This window comes from Symphalangus syndactylus, chromosome 1 (genome assembly GCF_028878055.3).
Source record: "Symphalangus syndactylus isolate Jambi chromosome 1, NHGRI_mSymSyn1-v2.1_pri, whole genome shotgun sequence".
NCBI classification, from domain to species: Eukaryota; Metazoa; Chordata; class Mammalia; order Primates; family Hylobatidae; genus Symphalangus; species Symphalangus syndactylus.
In genome coordinates, this window is record NC_072423.2 from 103,597,484 (window position 1) to 103,614,764 (window position 17,281).

The following is a 17,281-nucleotide window of genomic DNA, read 5'->3' on the forward strand; positions in this document are numbered from 1 at the left end:
CAATCAGAGTGTTGTCAGTGTTAGAGTGGCACTAACCGAAGTCTTATTTGAAAGGTGGTTTTTCCTGAATAAGCTTTAAGTCAATGGCTACTCATGGAAACTTCTAATTTTTGTTGAATCTGTGGCAGTCCAGAAAACTCTTTTAAGTTTATAGAAATTTTTTAGTGAATATTTTGTTTCCTAAATTTTGTATATTTTTCATTTGTTAATCCTACAAATTTTCTAGGTTTCTGAATTTCATTTGTAATTTTAAGCAGCTGATCTCTTCACAACTGGAAAAATACTTTTAATTCACTCTGACTTTAAAGTAAACCTGTCCACGTTTCACATGGATAATTACACCAGCGATGAAGACATAGATGAAGACTTTGACACCCAGCTCATCATTCAACAGAGTTTACAGGATATTTATAAGCCAGGAACAGCACAACATGCACCTAAGGATGAGAGGTAATGGTTTTCTCATTGGCAATATAGTATTAAGTGTTGTATTCAACAGCTGACACTTGTCATTAGCTTAACTCTAGTGTTGTGACAAAAACAGGAGGGTCAGAATCCAAGGAGCTGTCAATTAAATATCTGTAAGATATTATGCCTAACTAGACAGGAATAATCTGGAAATAATTCAGAATTTAATTAGGCAATAAATATCTGAAGGAGGTTAGCAGCAAATCTGGGTGAGGTGATACAGACTGGAAATCAGAAGAAAGAAAGAAATGAGGATATGAAGAGCTAGAGAAAAACTAATACATCTTATCTTTGGGAATTGAAGAAATGCACAAATCCAACCGGGACACATAGAAAGTTAGTTATCTTCAACTTCAGTATGGTAGGTGGGGGTGGGGTCCAGTCTTTGATCTACTCAAATCAAAAGGAGGAATTACATAAAATTGAACGAGGCTTCTGAAAGTGTAGATTCAGAGTTTTGTTGGACAACACTGAAAAAGGACCAGTGGGACCTTGTGTGGGGTGTAAGAAGAGTCGTCCTGGATATGGGCAGTCTGCAGTCAAGCACACCTGCTCACACGCTCTCTGGCCAATCAGCAACCTTGGTCTCCTGAGGCAGTAACTATCATTTTTTCTGGGGTGATAACCCAGTTTACTTGGGATGGTAATCTCTATTTGCCTGCTGGATGTAAAACTAGAAAAACGTCTTTTAACCCCAAGAGATTTCATAACTAGAGACATGATGAAGTACATCAAACCTATATAGTATTTTTAAAATGTAACAAACCATGGAGTGATCACTATGTGTCATGTTATTTTAAGCACTTCATAAATACTGACTTTTAAATTCTAATTCTCATTACCTCTCTATGAGGTAGGTCCTATTATTATCCCTATTTAGAGAGGAGGAAAGTGAGGCACAGAAAAGTTAAATGGCTACCCAAAGTCATAGAATAGTAAGTGAAGAGCCAGGCAGTCTGATTCTAAAGTCTGTGCTCTTAGCCACACACTATTCCTATACTTTTGTATTCAATTCAGGATTCGTTTTTAAAATAATCTTTAAATATTTAAAGTTTTGTAAATAAATTAGCCTTATTATATTAACCTTATGATTAAAACCTTAAATTGCATAACTGAGTAACTGACCTTGAACTCATAATTTTAGGTTGAAAGGTGTAAGAGAGTTGGGCTAAGGAGAGTATTGAAATGTTTCAGAGAAACTGAAATTGACTGTGGTTATGGATTTACTTGATTAGATTTGCAGGAATTGTATGATACTTAGGCAGGCTTGCTGATTTAGTCAGGTACTTGAAGGAATTAGAAAACTAGAACATACTTGTGACATGTGGAGTAATGGTCCCATCCAAAGATGTCCTAATTTCTGGAACCTTACATGGCGAAAGAGAAGTAAGGCTACAGATGGAATTATGGCTGCTAATCAGCTGACTTTTAGATAGGGGGTGTATCCTGGATTACCCAGGTGGTCCCAGTGTAACACAGGATCTTTAAGTGTGAAAGAGGGAGGAAGGAGAGACAACTTGAGAGATGGCAGTGTTAAAAGGACTAAGCCCAACATTGCTGGCTTTGAAGATGGAGGCAAGGAGTCCACAAGCCAAGAAATGTGGGTGGCTTCTAGAAGCTAGAAAAGGCAGAGATAGATTCTCCCCGAGAGCCTCCAGAAGGAACACAGCCCTGCTGACACCTTGATTTTAGTCCAGTGAGGACTGTTTTGGATTTCTGAACTACTGAACTGTAAGATAATAAATTTGTTTTATTATTGTTGTTTTAAGCCACTAAGTGTGTGGTTACTTCTTACAGCAGCTATAGAAAACTAATACAGTACTAAATCTATGAATGCAGGTTTAAATGTTTAAGATAATTTAATTGACCAAATTGTAAACAGGACAGAGTGTCCGAGGGAATTTATTCTCCTCAACCTGGGTTTGTTAAATAATTAAAGAATGGAAGGTGGCCGGGTGCGGTGGCTCACGCCTGTAATCCCAGCACTTTGGGAGGCCGAGGCGAGCAGATCACGAGGTCAGGAGATCGAGACCATCCTGGCTAACACGGCGAAACCCCGTCTCTACTAAAAATACAAAAAATTAGCTGGCCGTGATGGTGGGCACCTGTAGTCCCAGCTACTCTTCAGTGAGCCAAGATCTTGCCACTGCACTCCAGTCTGGGAGACAGAGCGAGACTCCATCTCAAAAAAAAAAAAAAAGAATAGAAGGTGACAATCCTTATTTGCTAGGTTTTAAAATAATATAAGTTTCATAAATTGAGATTTAAAGCCTTAAATAATAAAAGCATAACTGCTAATAGTGTTTTCTGAGCACACATTCTGACTGAATAGTTTTTAATACACCATTTTTATTTACTATTTTTTAAAATAGTTTCTGCTAGAATCGTTGACATTCTATAATGGCCATCAAATTTTACCATGAGATAGTGTGACATTTCAGTCATACACAGGCTTGATTCAGTTCAGCCAACACTGATTAAGGGCCTACTGCAATCCAGGCTCACATAGTCCTTGCCCTAAAGAAGCTAACAGGCTAATGTGGAAGACAGATAGAGTTAAGGAGCTTCCCTAGAATTTTGTTAAGGGCCACATTATATTTTACAAATAGAAGTATTTCTATTACGCCTCAGTCATTGCCTCCTATGAAAGTTCATCCCGGATTAACTACTACTACCATTACCCTTTCCTTTTGATTTATATAACAGTTTTTTCTCCTCAGTTTTGGAATTACATATGTATTTTTTTCTATGCAGTTTCCATTCCTTTTTGAGCGCTGACTATAAGAAGATAGTTGAAACAATAGAGAAAGTTAAGTACTCCTCTTCTATCCCCTTTAACTTGTGGTAAGATGTGACGGTGACATTGGCTGGACGCAGTGGCTCACGCCTGTAATCCCAGCACTTTGGGAGGCCAAGGCGGGTGGATCGCCTGAGGTCAGGAGTTCGAGACCAGCCTGGCCAACATGATGAAACCCCCGTCTCTACTAAAAATGCAAAAAATTAGCCGGGCATGGTGGCGGGCACCTGTAATCCCAGCTACTCGGGAGGGTGGGGTAGGAGAATTGCTTGAACCCAGGAGATGGAGGTTGAAGTAAAGCAAGATTGCACCACTGCACTCCAGTCTGGGCAACAGAGCAAGACCCCGTCTCACAAAAAAAAAAAAAAAAAAAGGAAAGATGTGATGGTGACGGCTGGCACCATTTCCCCTCGAAGCTCAGGAAGCCTAGAAGCAGGAGCTCTTTGCTTCATTGAGCTGAACACTATGGGGGTCCACAGCTGATTGTCAAGAGGCTGATGTAGGCTTTTCTGGGAGAAAATACTTCAGCTCAATGAAGCAAAGAGCTCCTGGGTTCCTTCCTAGACAGAGCTGTTTTTTCCTAAGTAACAAGATGCTGGGGGTGTTCACGGGCCCAGGTGTAGAATGCTAGATGACCGGCCTTACTGGCTGTCGTATGCCATTTGTCTTTCATAAAAGGTGGTGCTAGAATTCTGTTGTCTTATGCATTAACTTTGGTGGTAGAATTCAGGAAGCAATATGGGCTTCCTTGTAAGTGTGCCAAATGTGAATCTGTTCTCATTTGACTCGTTAATAGGTAAGGAAGATGCATTGTCACACTTAACCAAGTACCATTCCGCATTTGATGAAGCAGATGAGATAGGCTGGATTCCTCTGCATAAGGCTGCAGTGCAATTAAATAAGAAAATTTTGGAAATAACCCTAAGCGGTAAATTCTCTTTGACTCTTCTTGATGCTTCTGAGAGATAAATTTAACATTCATTTATATATCTTAATTTGTGTGGTATGATGAATTTATTTCAGCTTCAGACCCCAGTCTGTGGGAGCAAACCACTCACAATGGTGAAACGCCACTTTTTTTGGCTGTCAGCAGTTGCCTCTTGGAAAATGCCACTTTTCTTCTTCTCAATGGCTGCAATCCAAATGCTAAGAATTTCGAAGGCAATTCTCCTCTTCTTACAGGTAAATGAATACCTTGTTTCTGAAAAAGAGTCTGTGGCACTGAGCCTCCTTCATGCCCCCAGGTTTCAAAGGCAGCTTTTTGTGCATAGTTGCAGCACTGTCACTCTGTTCCCAACTGACTAGACGTGGGTACTGACCCTCCAGAAGCTTTCCATAGGCTGGCCTGTGAGGTGGCCTGATGCAAAACCTCTGCCCAATTAACAGCAGCTCATTTTGCATGGTGCCTTGATCAAGCCAGTTAACTCTGATATAAGAAATCAGAGGGGAGCAGAATTACCTCATGGAGCACGGGTGAAGGGCAGGCAGCTGAAACAGAAGAGTTGGTTGAAAACTATTAAGAAGCAGACAGTCAGATCTCTAGATCACTCCTGCCCAACCCCAGCAGAATCCTGGAGGTTTATTCTCTGCCTAGCTTAAACGGAGAGTCTCTGGACCACGGAATTTTAGGTGAGGGTGGGAGTACTAGATTGAAAACACTGGAGGAATTAAGCAAACATAATTGAGACTGCCTAGACCTCCTCCTAGAAGGCTGGCAGCCAGGCCCTTACCCTCCAGGCTGCCGGGGGTTCTCTGGAGGAATCTGACCAGCCCAAGAAGAAAGAGCTAAAGATAGTAACATTGGGGCTTTCCCAATAAGTGGCCCAAACATATCAACCTATTGTTAAACCCACAGTCCACAAGCCCCACCCTCTGCTTAAAATTTCCAACCAGCTTTTTAGTCTCCAACTTTTAATTATGAGCAAATAGCCGAAGGCTATCTGAGGAAAATCTTCAACAAAGAGAGTTAAGCAACCTTAAGATTATTTAGGAAAAATAAAATTTAAAGGGAAATTGTCATTAACTTCCTCAGGGAAACCATTTTAATAAGAACAAGATGTTAGCAAAATTAGAAAACAAAATATTCTTGAAAATTAAAAATATGAGCAGATATTTTAAAAACCAAAACAATGCTGGAAGATGGAGTTCAGGAAAGCTTCCAGAAGAAGAAAATAAGAAATGGAAAATAGGAAAGAAGTGAAAATTAGTTGGATGATCCAAGAGGAGCAACATGTGAATAAGAGGAATGAGAGAACAGACAAGATGGAGGTGGTATATGGCCAATGCAGTAAGTCAAGAAAATGATTTCCTAAAATGAAGGACAAGTGTTTCCAGAATAAAGGGCCATACTAAGTGCCAGCTCAATGAACTGTAAAAGACCCAATACCCTCAGCACTTTGTCTCTAGTCTTAGAGCAACGAAAGAACTTTCTGTGGCAAATTATAAATGGTTATTAGCAGAATTCATACTGATTCAGCACCTCAGCAGCTAGCAAGACTCCTCGTACACATTTGATGCCAATAATTAATGAATGAATAGCAAGATGGATAAAGTTAGGTGTTTTAGGATCTTGGGGGTCTAAGTATCCTTCTCTAAATGTGAGTTCACACTATAAATGCAGAAAAGCCAATTATTAGAGAATTTTGTGTAACAAAAAGTTCTTTAAAATGTAACATGTAGAAATAAATAATTCAAGGATACATGTGAAAATGTTAACAAAGATCATCTCAGAGGTGGAATTAAACTTTTCTACTTACATAGCCTCTTTTAAATTATAATAAAAAATCATAAAAAGATAAAAACAAAAGAGAGAGACAAATCACTAGGGAAGACTCACAAGTCACTGTGGAAAGAAGTTTCCACAGACTTCCTGAGAGAAAAAAAGGAATACATAATATACAAAAGATGAAAGTCAGAGTGGTTTCAGACATCTCAATGGTAACTAGAAGCTTGAAGTAATTGGTGGTGAATAATAGTTTTACAGATTCTGAGGAAAAAATACTTCCAACTTAAAATTCTATATTTGCTCCAACTCTCAAATCTGACAGTAGATTAAAGACATAAAAGATATTTTCAGACATAGGAAATCTCAAAAACTTTCTTGCTCCCTGCTGTTAGGAAGCTAACAGAGCAAATGTTCTACCAACATCGGAGTAAAGTCGAAAAACAAAAGCTTGGGATCCAGGAAACAGAAGATCCAAGCCAGGTGGGAGGCAAATGAGATCCCTAAGATGAGGGGAATAACGATCTTAGGATGACCAAACATGACCAGGCACTGAGGTCCAGATTGGAACAGGTCAGGAGGCCCTAGGCAGAGGCTTCTTCAAGACCATGGTGGGCTAGGAATGACATCTTGACGGGAGATGTAGACAGTTTAGAGAGTTTGGGGTGGAATTAATGATAAGTTGGAAACTAAGCAAATGAAACATAAGACAAGTATTAACTCCAGGGAAAACAAAAAGATGTGCAGAAAAGGAAATGTAAATATGGCCTACCTTTGAATGACATACATGAAGGTAAATATTAAATATTTAACAAAAATTATGCTACAAAAATATTAGGATGGTGGGATGAGAAATGTGCACATGTGGTGGGGACAGGAGAAAAAAAGTTAAATCCTCATTTTCTGTGGTAAGAAGTCATTAAATTATACCAAAACCAAAAATCAACAAGTATCCAAACAAGCAGGTTACTTAGAGACACGGGCATGAAGAGCAAAGAATCAGCTAAAGGATCCCTCTGGAAGAGGAAAAAGATTGTAGGGAAAGAGTGATGGACTTCACAGTAATTAGCTCTTTAAGTTCTGTACATGTATAACTTTTATCAAAATAAAAGCTGAAAATTAGGCTGTACATGGTAGTTCACGCCTGTAATCCCAGCACTTTGGGAGGCCGAGGCCGGTGGATCACCTGAGATCAGGAGTTTGAGACCATCCTGACCAACATGGTGAAACCCTGTCTCTACTAAAAATACAAAAATTAGCAGAGCATGGTGGCAGGCACCTGTAATCCCAGCTACTCGGGAGGCTGAGGCAGGAGAATCGCTTGAACCAGGGAGAGACGAGGTTGCAGTGAGCCGAGATTGCGCCACTGCACTCCAGCCTGGGTGACAGAGCAATACTCTGTCTCAAAAAAAAAAAAAAAACAACACTGAAAATTAAAGAGAGACCAACAGAGTACTGCCAAAAATTAGGATTTGGGGTCCCTTCATGGTTTGTCCCAAGATGCTAAGGCTTTGCATTTTATAGAAAAAACACTGAGCAGAAGAGCCTTCTCTGAGAAAGCACGCATAAACCATAAAGTTTCACTGTATAGTGAAAAGAAGTCTAGGTCAGATCTAACCCCTCTAAACCTGTTTCCTTGTCTATAAGATAGTATTTGTCTTGTGCGTAGAAAAATCACATATGTAAAAACCATGAAGCTGTGAAGCCTGTTGTAATGATGGTAGAGCTAGTTTTCCTCTCTTCACTTCAGCCTATCTGGCAGGTCAAATGATTCCATTTCTGTGGCACCTAAACAGCGTGTCCCCATTGATAGGTCATGGAAAATGCTGGGTTAAAAAGTTAAGCAAATACATTGCAAGATTCCTCAGAGACTTCAATATACCAACGTGCAAAGTGAATCTTGAAGAGGGTGATAGAATATACAGTGCTGGCTGAGAGCAGTAGCTCACGCCGGTAATCCCAGCCTTTGGGAGGCCGAGGCAGGAAGATCACTTGAACCCAGGGGTTTAAGACCAGCCTGGGCAACATACCAAGACTGCATCTCTACAGAAATTTTTAAAGAAATTAGCCAGGCATGGTGGCGTATGCCTGTAGACCCAGCTTCTTGGGAGGCTAAGGTAGGAGAATTGACTGAGCCCAGGAGTTCAAGGCTGCAGGGAGCTATGATTGTACCACTGCACTTCAGCCTGGATGACAGAATGAGACCCTAAATATATATATTTACATACGTACACACACACATACACACACACACACACACACACACACATATACACATACACGGTGTTCCCAAGCCTTTTATTATTTTTTTTTTAACTACAAAATCATTTTCTTTACATTTCCTTACAGAAACTTAAGGGGCTTTCTGCACAACATACTTTGGTGTGTTGCCAAAGTGTGTTAATGCAGAAATGATAGGCCAAAACTATCATTTTCTATGGCCTCAACCACTCCCACCAGACATGCATATTTAAATTGTGTTTTAGTCATTTATTTTCTGGGGTAGATTCTGTTGTTGTTGTTTTTTTTTTTAATTTTTGGCATGTTTCAGAGTCTGGGCTGTCTTTTGTTTTTTTCTTATTTTAAAGCAGCTACAAACATTTCCAGGACTGTACTGAATAATTAAGTTCCCATTTTCTTGAACAATAAAGGTAAGTGAAAAGTTTACATTTGTGTTTCAACCACATAAGCAATGAATAATTACTCATGGCTTACAGAAAAACATAGTCCATTGATGTAAAACATTCTCAGTATTATTTGACACATGCCTTACTTTACAATCTGTTTCCTAAACACAGAATGTTGGAGTCTGGGAGTGGGTGGGAAGAACTCCTTAAGAAAACCTGAGGGATACTTGCAGATATGCTACTCTGGTCTTAACTTCCCGTTGAACACGCCCACCACACTTCTCATTTCCCAGCTGTGCTGCGTGACTCCTATGACATGGCTGCCTTGCTGATCAACTATGGAGCAGATGTCAATCTGCGTTGTGCCAACGAGAGGACAGCTCTCCACGAAGCAGCCAAACTGGGCAGAGAGGACATGGTGAAGCTTATGCTGGTTTCTGGGGCACACCCTGACCCACAGAGCACGTATGGATTCACTCCTCTTGCTCTTGCTGCCCAAAGTGGACACACTGAAATCATGGAAATGTTACTGCGGAAAGGCAAGATCTTCTGTTTGGTCAGCACACTAACAAAGGGTAACATGATCCCGGGGTTCTCCTCTTAATGGAGAGCTTCAAAATAATAAAAGTTAACATTTTATTTAAGCCTAATATAAATGTTTGATAAAAATTATGGGTTAATAGTGATTATTGAGAAGCCTAACATAAAGATAGAATTTTTTATTAGGTCTGACATAATTTCCCTTAAGTTACTAGGATGCAGGTTACGTTTACTTAACATTCCCTCACTGTGCTAAGAAGATGATGGTTTTTTAACTTTTTTTTTGAGACGGAGTCTCGCTCTGTCACCCAGGCTGGAGTGCAGTGGCACAATCTCGGCTCACTGCAAGCTCCGCCTCCCAGGTTCACGCCATTCTCCTGCCTCAGCCTCTCCGAGTAGCTGGGACTACAGGCGCCCGCCACCACGCCCGGCTAATTTTTTTGTATTTTTAGTAGAGACGGGGTTTCACCGTGGTCTCGATCTCCTGACCTCGTGATCCGCCCACCTCGGCCTCCCAAAGTGCTGGGATTACAAGCGTGAGCCACCGCGCCCAGCCGGTTTTTTTTTTTGTGGTGTTGTCCTTTTCCAGAATCATACAATCAAACACCCTGCAACATACTCTACACATTACCTCTGCCTAAGTTCAAATCATGAGGCAGTTTAATCTGTTACCAAATGGCTTTAGATGTTAGGAAATTCTTCCTGATGTCTTCTCTTTGGGTCCCAGTTCTTCACTCTAGTAATAACCAAAACTCCAAGAGAAGGGGAAAGCAACTTAAACGTATTGGGTACTGTCTAAGCAACAAGTATTAAACTACCCATGTTGCCTCGTAACCCTTTAAAAACTCTGTGAGGTAAGTATTATCCTCATTTTATACTTGAGGAAAGTGAGGGTCAGCCATGGTACCAGTTGCAGGACTTCCCTTCAAACATGCCCCCTCCCCTATCCCCATCTCTGTGGCTGTGGTCATTTTGAATCCTGGCTTAACTAGCAGGGACCCTTGGCTCAGAGAACTTTGGCCTTTACTGTCTTTGAGGAGAGCTCATTGATGACACTGTTAGATGAAGCAAGGTAGGATCAATCTAAAGCTTTTTTTCAAAAAAGCAAATTTTTACCAAGATTTTTAAAAGTCTCAATAATAGAATTATCTTTATTCTCCTTGTCTAGAAGTATTACTTTGTTCTTTAACAATACACAGTCCTGGTCTCCAGTATTCTAGATGGCAGAGACTCCTATATTTAAGAAAAACCTTGTGCTTTTTAGACTATCTAAATCTTTCCTGTCGTATAGGGGAGGCTAGTTTCTAATCAATGGCCATAAGACATTTTAAGTAAGACGTTTTAAATGATCAGTATAAGAAATGTCTAAAGTCATTAGCTGGAATAACAAAAGTAAACATTGCAATCTTTCATCTATGAGGAAAGAGTAACCTTTTGTATAGATCATTGATTAAAATACAGAGAAAGAAGCAACAGATGTTAAATCCTTGCAAAGAAACCAGTATCAGTTGACCCTCAGTGAGTAAGCATTTCTTTTAAGTGACTCCTTACAAAGTAATTTGCACCAAGTGACACAGATGGTAAATGACAGAGCCAGTATTTCAAGGTACATCTGTCTGATTCCAAATCACATTACTACCCTGCATTGCTAGAGTGGCAACATGGCATCATAGATATAAGCCCTGGGTCTAGAATACCTGTATATGAATCCTGACTACCTTGCTTACTAGCTGTGCATCTTTGGGGAAGTCACTGAAACTCAATGAGTTTCTTCATCTTTGAAATGAGTATGTTAAGCACCTACTGCTGGGGGTTGTTACAAAGTTTAAAAATTATTATACACATAAAGGAACCAGCACATAGTGGGAACTCAATAAACAGAGGCTTGTTGGACTTCTTAAGGCATTCTTGGAATGGGGTTCTTGGGCAGCCACTGGACCCTGACGACTCTTATGGAGTCTGTGTTAAAGTCACTACATCTTTTTTATATGAGCTTCAGAATGCTCTCCGTAACTTTTGTCCATTCAAATGCTACTCTTTCTTCAGAGCACATTTTACTGGGAAGACTTCCACAACTGACCCAAACTCTTTTCTCCTTCCTTCACCTCCCAGCTCCCCTTACAACCCCAGCCCTAGATCTTCTAGACCTTTTGCTTGTACCTGTACTCTTATTATTCACATCACTCACATAACACTTAGCATACAGGGTGTAAGTTAAGCATTCTTAATCTGAAAATCTGAAATCCAAAATCTTCCAAAATCTGAAATTTTGAACATCAACATGATGCTCAAATTCCTACTGGAGCATTTCAGATTTCAGATTTCTGGATTTGGGACTTGTAAGTATAATGCAACTTGTAATGCAAATATTTTTTTTAAAAAACCCTGAAATCTGAAACACTTCTGGTCCCAAGCATTTTGGATAAGGGATACACTGTACTAATAACTGTACAACAACTTATCTCTTTGGCTATTGGCAGTTCCTAACCTCAATTAAAAACAGTTACAGTGTCTTCTACTATGGTCCCCTACGAACAAGCTAAAACAGAACAAATGCCCTTTTCCACCAAAACAGTATCATTAGATGGCATGGTATTATAGTTCGATAGATTTGTTAGTACCATCCTATATGTGTGTTATGAGTTAAGTGGGCTTTTATAGGCTGGTCTAGAAATAAAAGCAACTTTTATAACAGTATTTCTACTGGAATTTTCAAGTTCCAAACAAATGGACATCAAATTACTTCAAAAACTAACCTACTTATAATTTAGAAACTGCCATTTTTTTCTTCCTCAACTAGTTTATAAGTTACTTGAGAGCAGGAGGTATATATTTCGTTACTTTGATTCTTGGTGCTTTGCTAGAGTGTGTGCTCACTAATGGCTTTTTGGTGACAGTGATATATTTTTAGGATCGCTCAAGAAATACAGTGGAAAATAATTTTTGCATTAACAAGAGTCTTTCTCCTCTTAGGAGCTAATGCTCATGGTCAGGCCTCTGATTCTTCTTCCATCTTACTTGAAGCCGCAAGTGGAGGAAATCCAGATGCTGTGGCTCTCTTGCTGGAGTATGGAGCTGATGCCAACATCCCTAAGAATTCAGGCCACCTACCCATCCATGTGGCAGCTGACAGGGGACACTTACTGTTAAGTTCAATTACATTATTGTAAATAATAAAAATAGTAATAGCTACCTTTTATTTTGAGCTGCCTCTAGGAACTTTATAATCTTTAATCACTGATCCCACAATCTAAACATACTGGTTTTGTTTTGTTTTTGTTTTTTTTTTTGAGATGCAGTCTCCCTCTGTCACCAGATGCTGGGTCTGAACCATAGACTGTGGCCAAGTGACAGATGAAAGGAGTACTTAGACATAGGTATCCAGTGAAAGAGTAGGCTAGAGGACCAGGCTGCTCAAAGAAAGAGTTGTAGTAGCCACGGCCCTGACAAGCTGGTGCTTCAGGCATTTATTTAGTACAGATTTAATGACAAAGGCTTTGAGTCAGCACATCTTGTAATTAACACGGTTCCCCCCCAACCCCCACCACCAGAGCAGTCCTACATGTGGATGATTAAAGGCAAGTTCCGAGGCCTAAGTAGACTAACATATCTAGATCAATTCCCTTACACTTCCTTGTTACCTACTCTGAGATAATTCAGCTGCCTTCAGCCAAATCCTTTCCTGAAGCTTTTGTAAAACCTCCCGGCCTTCCAAGAAAGTTTGCTTCTATAATTTTTATAATTTTTCCCACCACACTGACTGAACTCCTGCAGCCAGGCTGGAGTGCAGTGGCATGATCTTGGCTCACTGCAACCTCTGCCTCCCGGGTTCAAGCAATTCTCCTGCCTCAGCCTCCTGAGTAGCTGGGACTACAGGTGGGCACCACCACACCAGCTAATTTTTGTATTTTTAGTAGAGATGGGGTTTCACCATGTTGGCCAGGATGGTCTCGATCTCTTGACCTCGTGATCCGCCCACCTGGGCCTCCCAAAGTGCTGGGAGGCTTGAGCCACCGCACCCAGCCCTAAACATACCTTTTAAAGATGAGAAACTCTTAGGAGAATTGCTTGAACCCGGGAGGCAGAGGTTGCAGTGAGCCAAGATCATGCCACTGCACTCCAGCTTGGGCAACAAGAGGAAACTCCGTCTCAAAAAAAAAAAAAAGAAACTCTTGACCAACTAGGAAGAACTAGAAATGGCTGTTTAACCAGGCATCCTCTGAACCCACCAAAGAGATATAAAACTTTTTTTCAGGTACTTAGACAATATGGGAAGCCTCAGGTCTCTGGGCTAATTCTGAATTTTATAGCTTAGACGGTAATTCCATTCAATTTTACTTGGTATCTGAGCTTCTGGATGAAAGAATTATGCTTTTTTTTTGGTTGCGGGTTCTAAATACCCCCTGAATATTGATACTATCTAGTATTACTATAAAACAATAATAAACAAGTTAGTGCTACATCTTAATGTTGAAATGCATTTTGAAATTCTTTCTCAGAGCTCTAAAGATACTGATTCCAGTTACGGATCTTGCTGCCATTAAGCAGAGTGGGATCAGTCCAGTTCACTGCGCAGCAGCAGGAGCACATCCTCAGTGCCTGGAACTCCTCATCCAGGCTGGATTTGATGTGAACTTCATGCTGGATCAGAGAATTAACAAACACTACGATGACCACAGGAAGTCAGCTTTGTATTTTGCTGTATCAAACAGTGACCTCTCTTCAGTCAAGCTGCTTCTGAGTGCTGGAGCTCTGCCTAATCAAGACCCAGTTAACTGCCTCCAGATAGCCCTCAGGATGGGCAACTATGAGCTGATCAGTCTGCTGCTAAGGCATGGGGCCAATGTCAATTACTTCTGCAGAGTTAACCCTTTACATTTTCCATCAGCACTGCAATACACTCTGAAAGATGAAGTCATGCTCAGGATGCTGCTGAACTATGGGTATGACACAGAGCGATGTTTTGATTGCCCACATGGAGACAAAGTCCATCCTTCCTATACTGTTGAAGGCTGGACATCTACAGTTATCAAAGATACTAAGGTAAGTCCACAGTATTGGCTGTATTCCCTTACAGTCATTATTTGTGGCCCTGGAACTATGGCAATAAATAGATTACATCCATTCTCTCCAGGAGCTTGGTTAAAGAGATCCTAGTATAATAATTATGATAAAATAAACACAATAGTAGATATAAAAGGAACAAAAACAGTACAGAGGTAAAAGTGATTTAACTCTGCCTAGCAGTGTGAGGAAGTTTCATAAATGAAGCAACTGATTAAATGATTTATTTTGATCATATTTCTGATGAAAAAAGAATCAGAATAATTACAGTTGACCACTACCATCCCTTCCTGTTTTTGAGACATTTTTCCCTCTTGGCTTTCATTACACCACATCTCCTTTGACTACTATGCTAAACCATAGATACTTTGTGTTTTCCATTTACTTTCCTAATTCTGACTTTGTTTCCCTCAGTTCTGTGAAGTAATAACTTTGTCATGGCTGCAACATCTCTCTGGAAAGGTTGTTCGAGTGATGCTTGATTATGTTGATCAAGTTCGGATCTGTTCAAAGTTGAAAGCTGTGCTCCAAAAACAGGGGATCTGGTCAGAAATACATTTTATCTTAAGTAAGTATCCTTCTCGTAGAATGACTTTTTATTATTTATTATTTTATTTTATTTTATTATTATACTTTAGGTTTTAGGGTACATGTGCACAATGTGCAGGTTTGTTACATATGTATCCATGTGCCGTGTTGGTTTGCTGCACCCATTAACTCGTCATTTAGCATAAGGTATATCTCCTAATGCTGTCCCTCCCCCCTCCCCCCAACCCACAATAGTCCCCGGAGTGTGATGTTCCCCTTCCTGTGTCCATGAGTTCTCATTGTTCAATTCCCACCTATGAGTGAGAACATGTGGTGTGTGGTTTTTTGTCCTTGTGATAGTTTACTGAGAATGATGTTTTCCAGTTTCATCCATGTCCCTACAAAGGACATGAACTCATCATTTTTTATGGCTGCATAGTATTCCATGGTGTATATGTGCCACATTTTCTTAATCCAGTCTATTGTTGTTGGACATTTGGGTTGGTTCCAAGTCTTTGCTATTGTGAATAGTGCCGCAACAAACATACGTGTGCATGTGTCTTTATAGCAGCATGATTTATAGTCCTTTGGGTATATACCCAGTAATGGGATGGCTGGGTCAAATGGTATTTCTAGTTCTAAATCCCTGAGGAATCACCACACTGACTTCCACAATGGTTGAACTAGTTTACAGTCCCACCAACAGTGTAAAAGTGTTCCTATTTCTCCACATCCTCTCCAGCACCTGTTGTTTCCTGACTTCTTAATGATCGCCACGTAGAATGACTTTTTACAAAAATACTAATTATATTCTTATTTGGCTGTTTTAGAATTAGAACACCCTTCTCTTCTGGTTAAAAGCTTGACTTAAACCAGAAAAATACTATTCCTATCTTAAAAAATGTTACTGACTACACTTAATTTGTATTTATTACCTTTTCCGAGGAGATAAAATCTGTTAGGTAACTACTTACTATATAGGTAGGTAATACTTTCATCCCAATCCACCTAAACCATGGAAACAAAAGAACACCATGGACACAAGAATGAAAAGCTATTATATGGCAATAAAAACAAGGACAAGAAAAAGCTAAGAGCCATGTCTGTAGAGGGTATCAAAATGACCTTCTTCAAAGCAAATTATTTCAAAGTAGCACGTAAGACAAATTAATAATTTATTTCATGTTATTTCCCCTTTGGTGGTAATCTTCAGTTTCTACCCTGTCCCTGAGGTGGCTAAAACACACAGATTTTTTTTTTTTTTTTGATACAGAGTCTCACTGTGTCAACCAGGCTGGAGTGCAGTGGTGCAATCACAGCTCACTGCAACCTCCGCCTCCTGGGTTCAAGCGATTCTCCTGCCTCAGTCTCACGAGTAGCTGAGATTACAGGTGTGCAGTCACCATGCCCAGCTGATTTTTGTATTTTTAATAGAGACGGGGTTTCACCATGTTGGCCAGGCTGGTCTCGAACTCCTGGCCTCAAGTGATCCACCTGCCTCAGCCTCCCAGAGTGCTGGGAAACAGGCATGAGCCACCCCGCCTGGCCACATGCAGATTTAAGAACTTCAGATCTCACAGGCCAGATCCATGATTGATGCCAGTCTTTGGATTCTAACTTGACATGGCTCTGGAACCATATCTACAAGGATTGCAATAAGAACTGAAAAACTGTTTCCTTATTGACTTTGCCATTTAGTAACAGCAAATGAAATGCTATCAAATATATTTGTTAACAAAACCCTAAGATACTAAAAAAAAGTTCTTTTTCTCTTTGGATAATGTGCCTTTTCTTTTTAGCAAACCCTCGCTCCCTAAAACACTTGTGCCGCCTAAAGATCCGGAAATGCATGGGACGGTTACATTTGCGCTGCCCTGTCTTCATGTCATTTCTTCCATTACCCAATCGTCTAAAAGCATATGTCCTTTACAAAGAATACGACCTTTATGGACAAGGAATTTTTACAGGAACCTGGTAATCAAACCATTCTAATGGAAAAGGTACAATTTTGCAGCTGTATTCCTTAAAGTTTCACTTATGTATGATTCATATTTTTTGCTTTACCCACCAACTAAAATCTCAATGCAGTCTAAGTCCTTTAAAAAGTAGCTCTGCTTGGGAGGCTGAGGCAGGAGGACTGCTTCACCTTGGGAGGTCAAGGCTGCAGTGAGCTGTGATCATGCCACTGCACTCCAGCCTAGGTGACCAGAGCAAGACCCCATCTCTAAAAGAAAAAAAAAATTTTTTTAAGTAGCTTTGAACATAGCCTCTCAACATATAAATGACTAGCATTCTCAAGGCAGTTAAAAAAAAATAAAACCCAAATAGTAAAAATTTCTATTAACTGAAATACACCAGTTTTAATTAAGTGTATAAATCCAATGTCTATGTGCTCAAAATAATAGATGCCACTTCTGACAAGTCAAGATAACTCACTGCAGTATCTTTTTTATAGAGAAGTATATATATAATACAGGAGTCTCCCTTATCTTCAGAGGATACGTTCCAAGACCCTCAGTGGATGCCTGAAACCGG

The 17,281-nt window shown here is 40.0% G+C and overlaps 1 protein-coding gene across 1 annotated transcript; it reads left to right on the top strand.

Moving 5' to 3' along the window:
* The first annotated feature begins 266 nt into the window (after positions 1 to 266).
* Positions 267 to 16,724, top strand: ASB14 (ankyrin repeat and SOCS box containing 14). The gene is made up of 10 exons (XM_055273409.2): positions 267 to 450; positions 3,223 to 3,277; position 3,516; positions 4,062 to 4,193; positions 4,289 to 4,447; positions 8,908 to 9,153; positions 12,128 to 12,299; positions 13,654 to 14,197; positions 14,633 to 14,786; positions 16,546 to 16,724. Exons 1-10 carry the CDS (start codon positions 329 to 331, stop codon positions 16,722 to 16,724), a joined length of 1,764 nt encoding a protein of 587 aa, XP_055129384.2. The 5' UTR covers positions 267 to 328.
* The last annotated feature ends 557 nt before the right edge of the window (positions 16,725 to 17,281 follow it).

What these genes read in the sequence shown, in the direction of transcription:
- ASB14 (XM_055273409.2), top strand. Translation starts at nt 329, where the DNA reads ATGGATAATTACACCAGCGATGAAGACATAGATGAAGACTTTGACACC. An exon ending in TTTGGAAATAACCCTAAGCG is followed by an intron (nt 4,194 to 4,288) that starts GTAAATTCTCTT and finishes AATTTATTTCAG; the next exon opens with CTTCAGACCCCAGTCTGTGG. An exon ending in CAGTTATCAAAGATACTAAG is followed by an intron (nt 14,198 to 14,632) that starts GTAAGTCCACAG and finishes TGTTTCCCTCAG; the next exon opens with TTCTGTGAAGTAATAACTTT.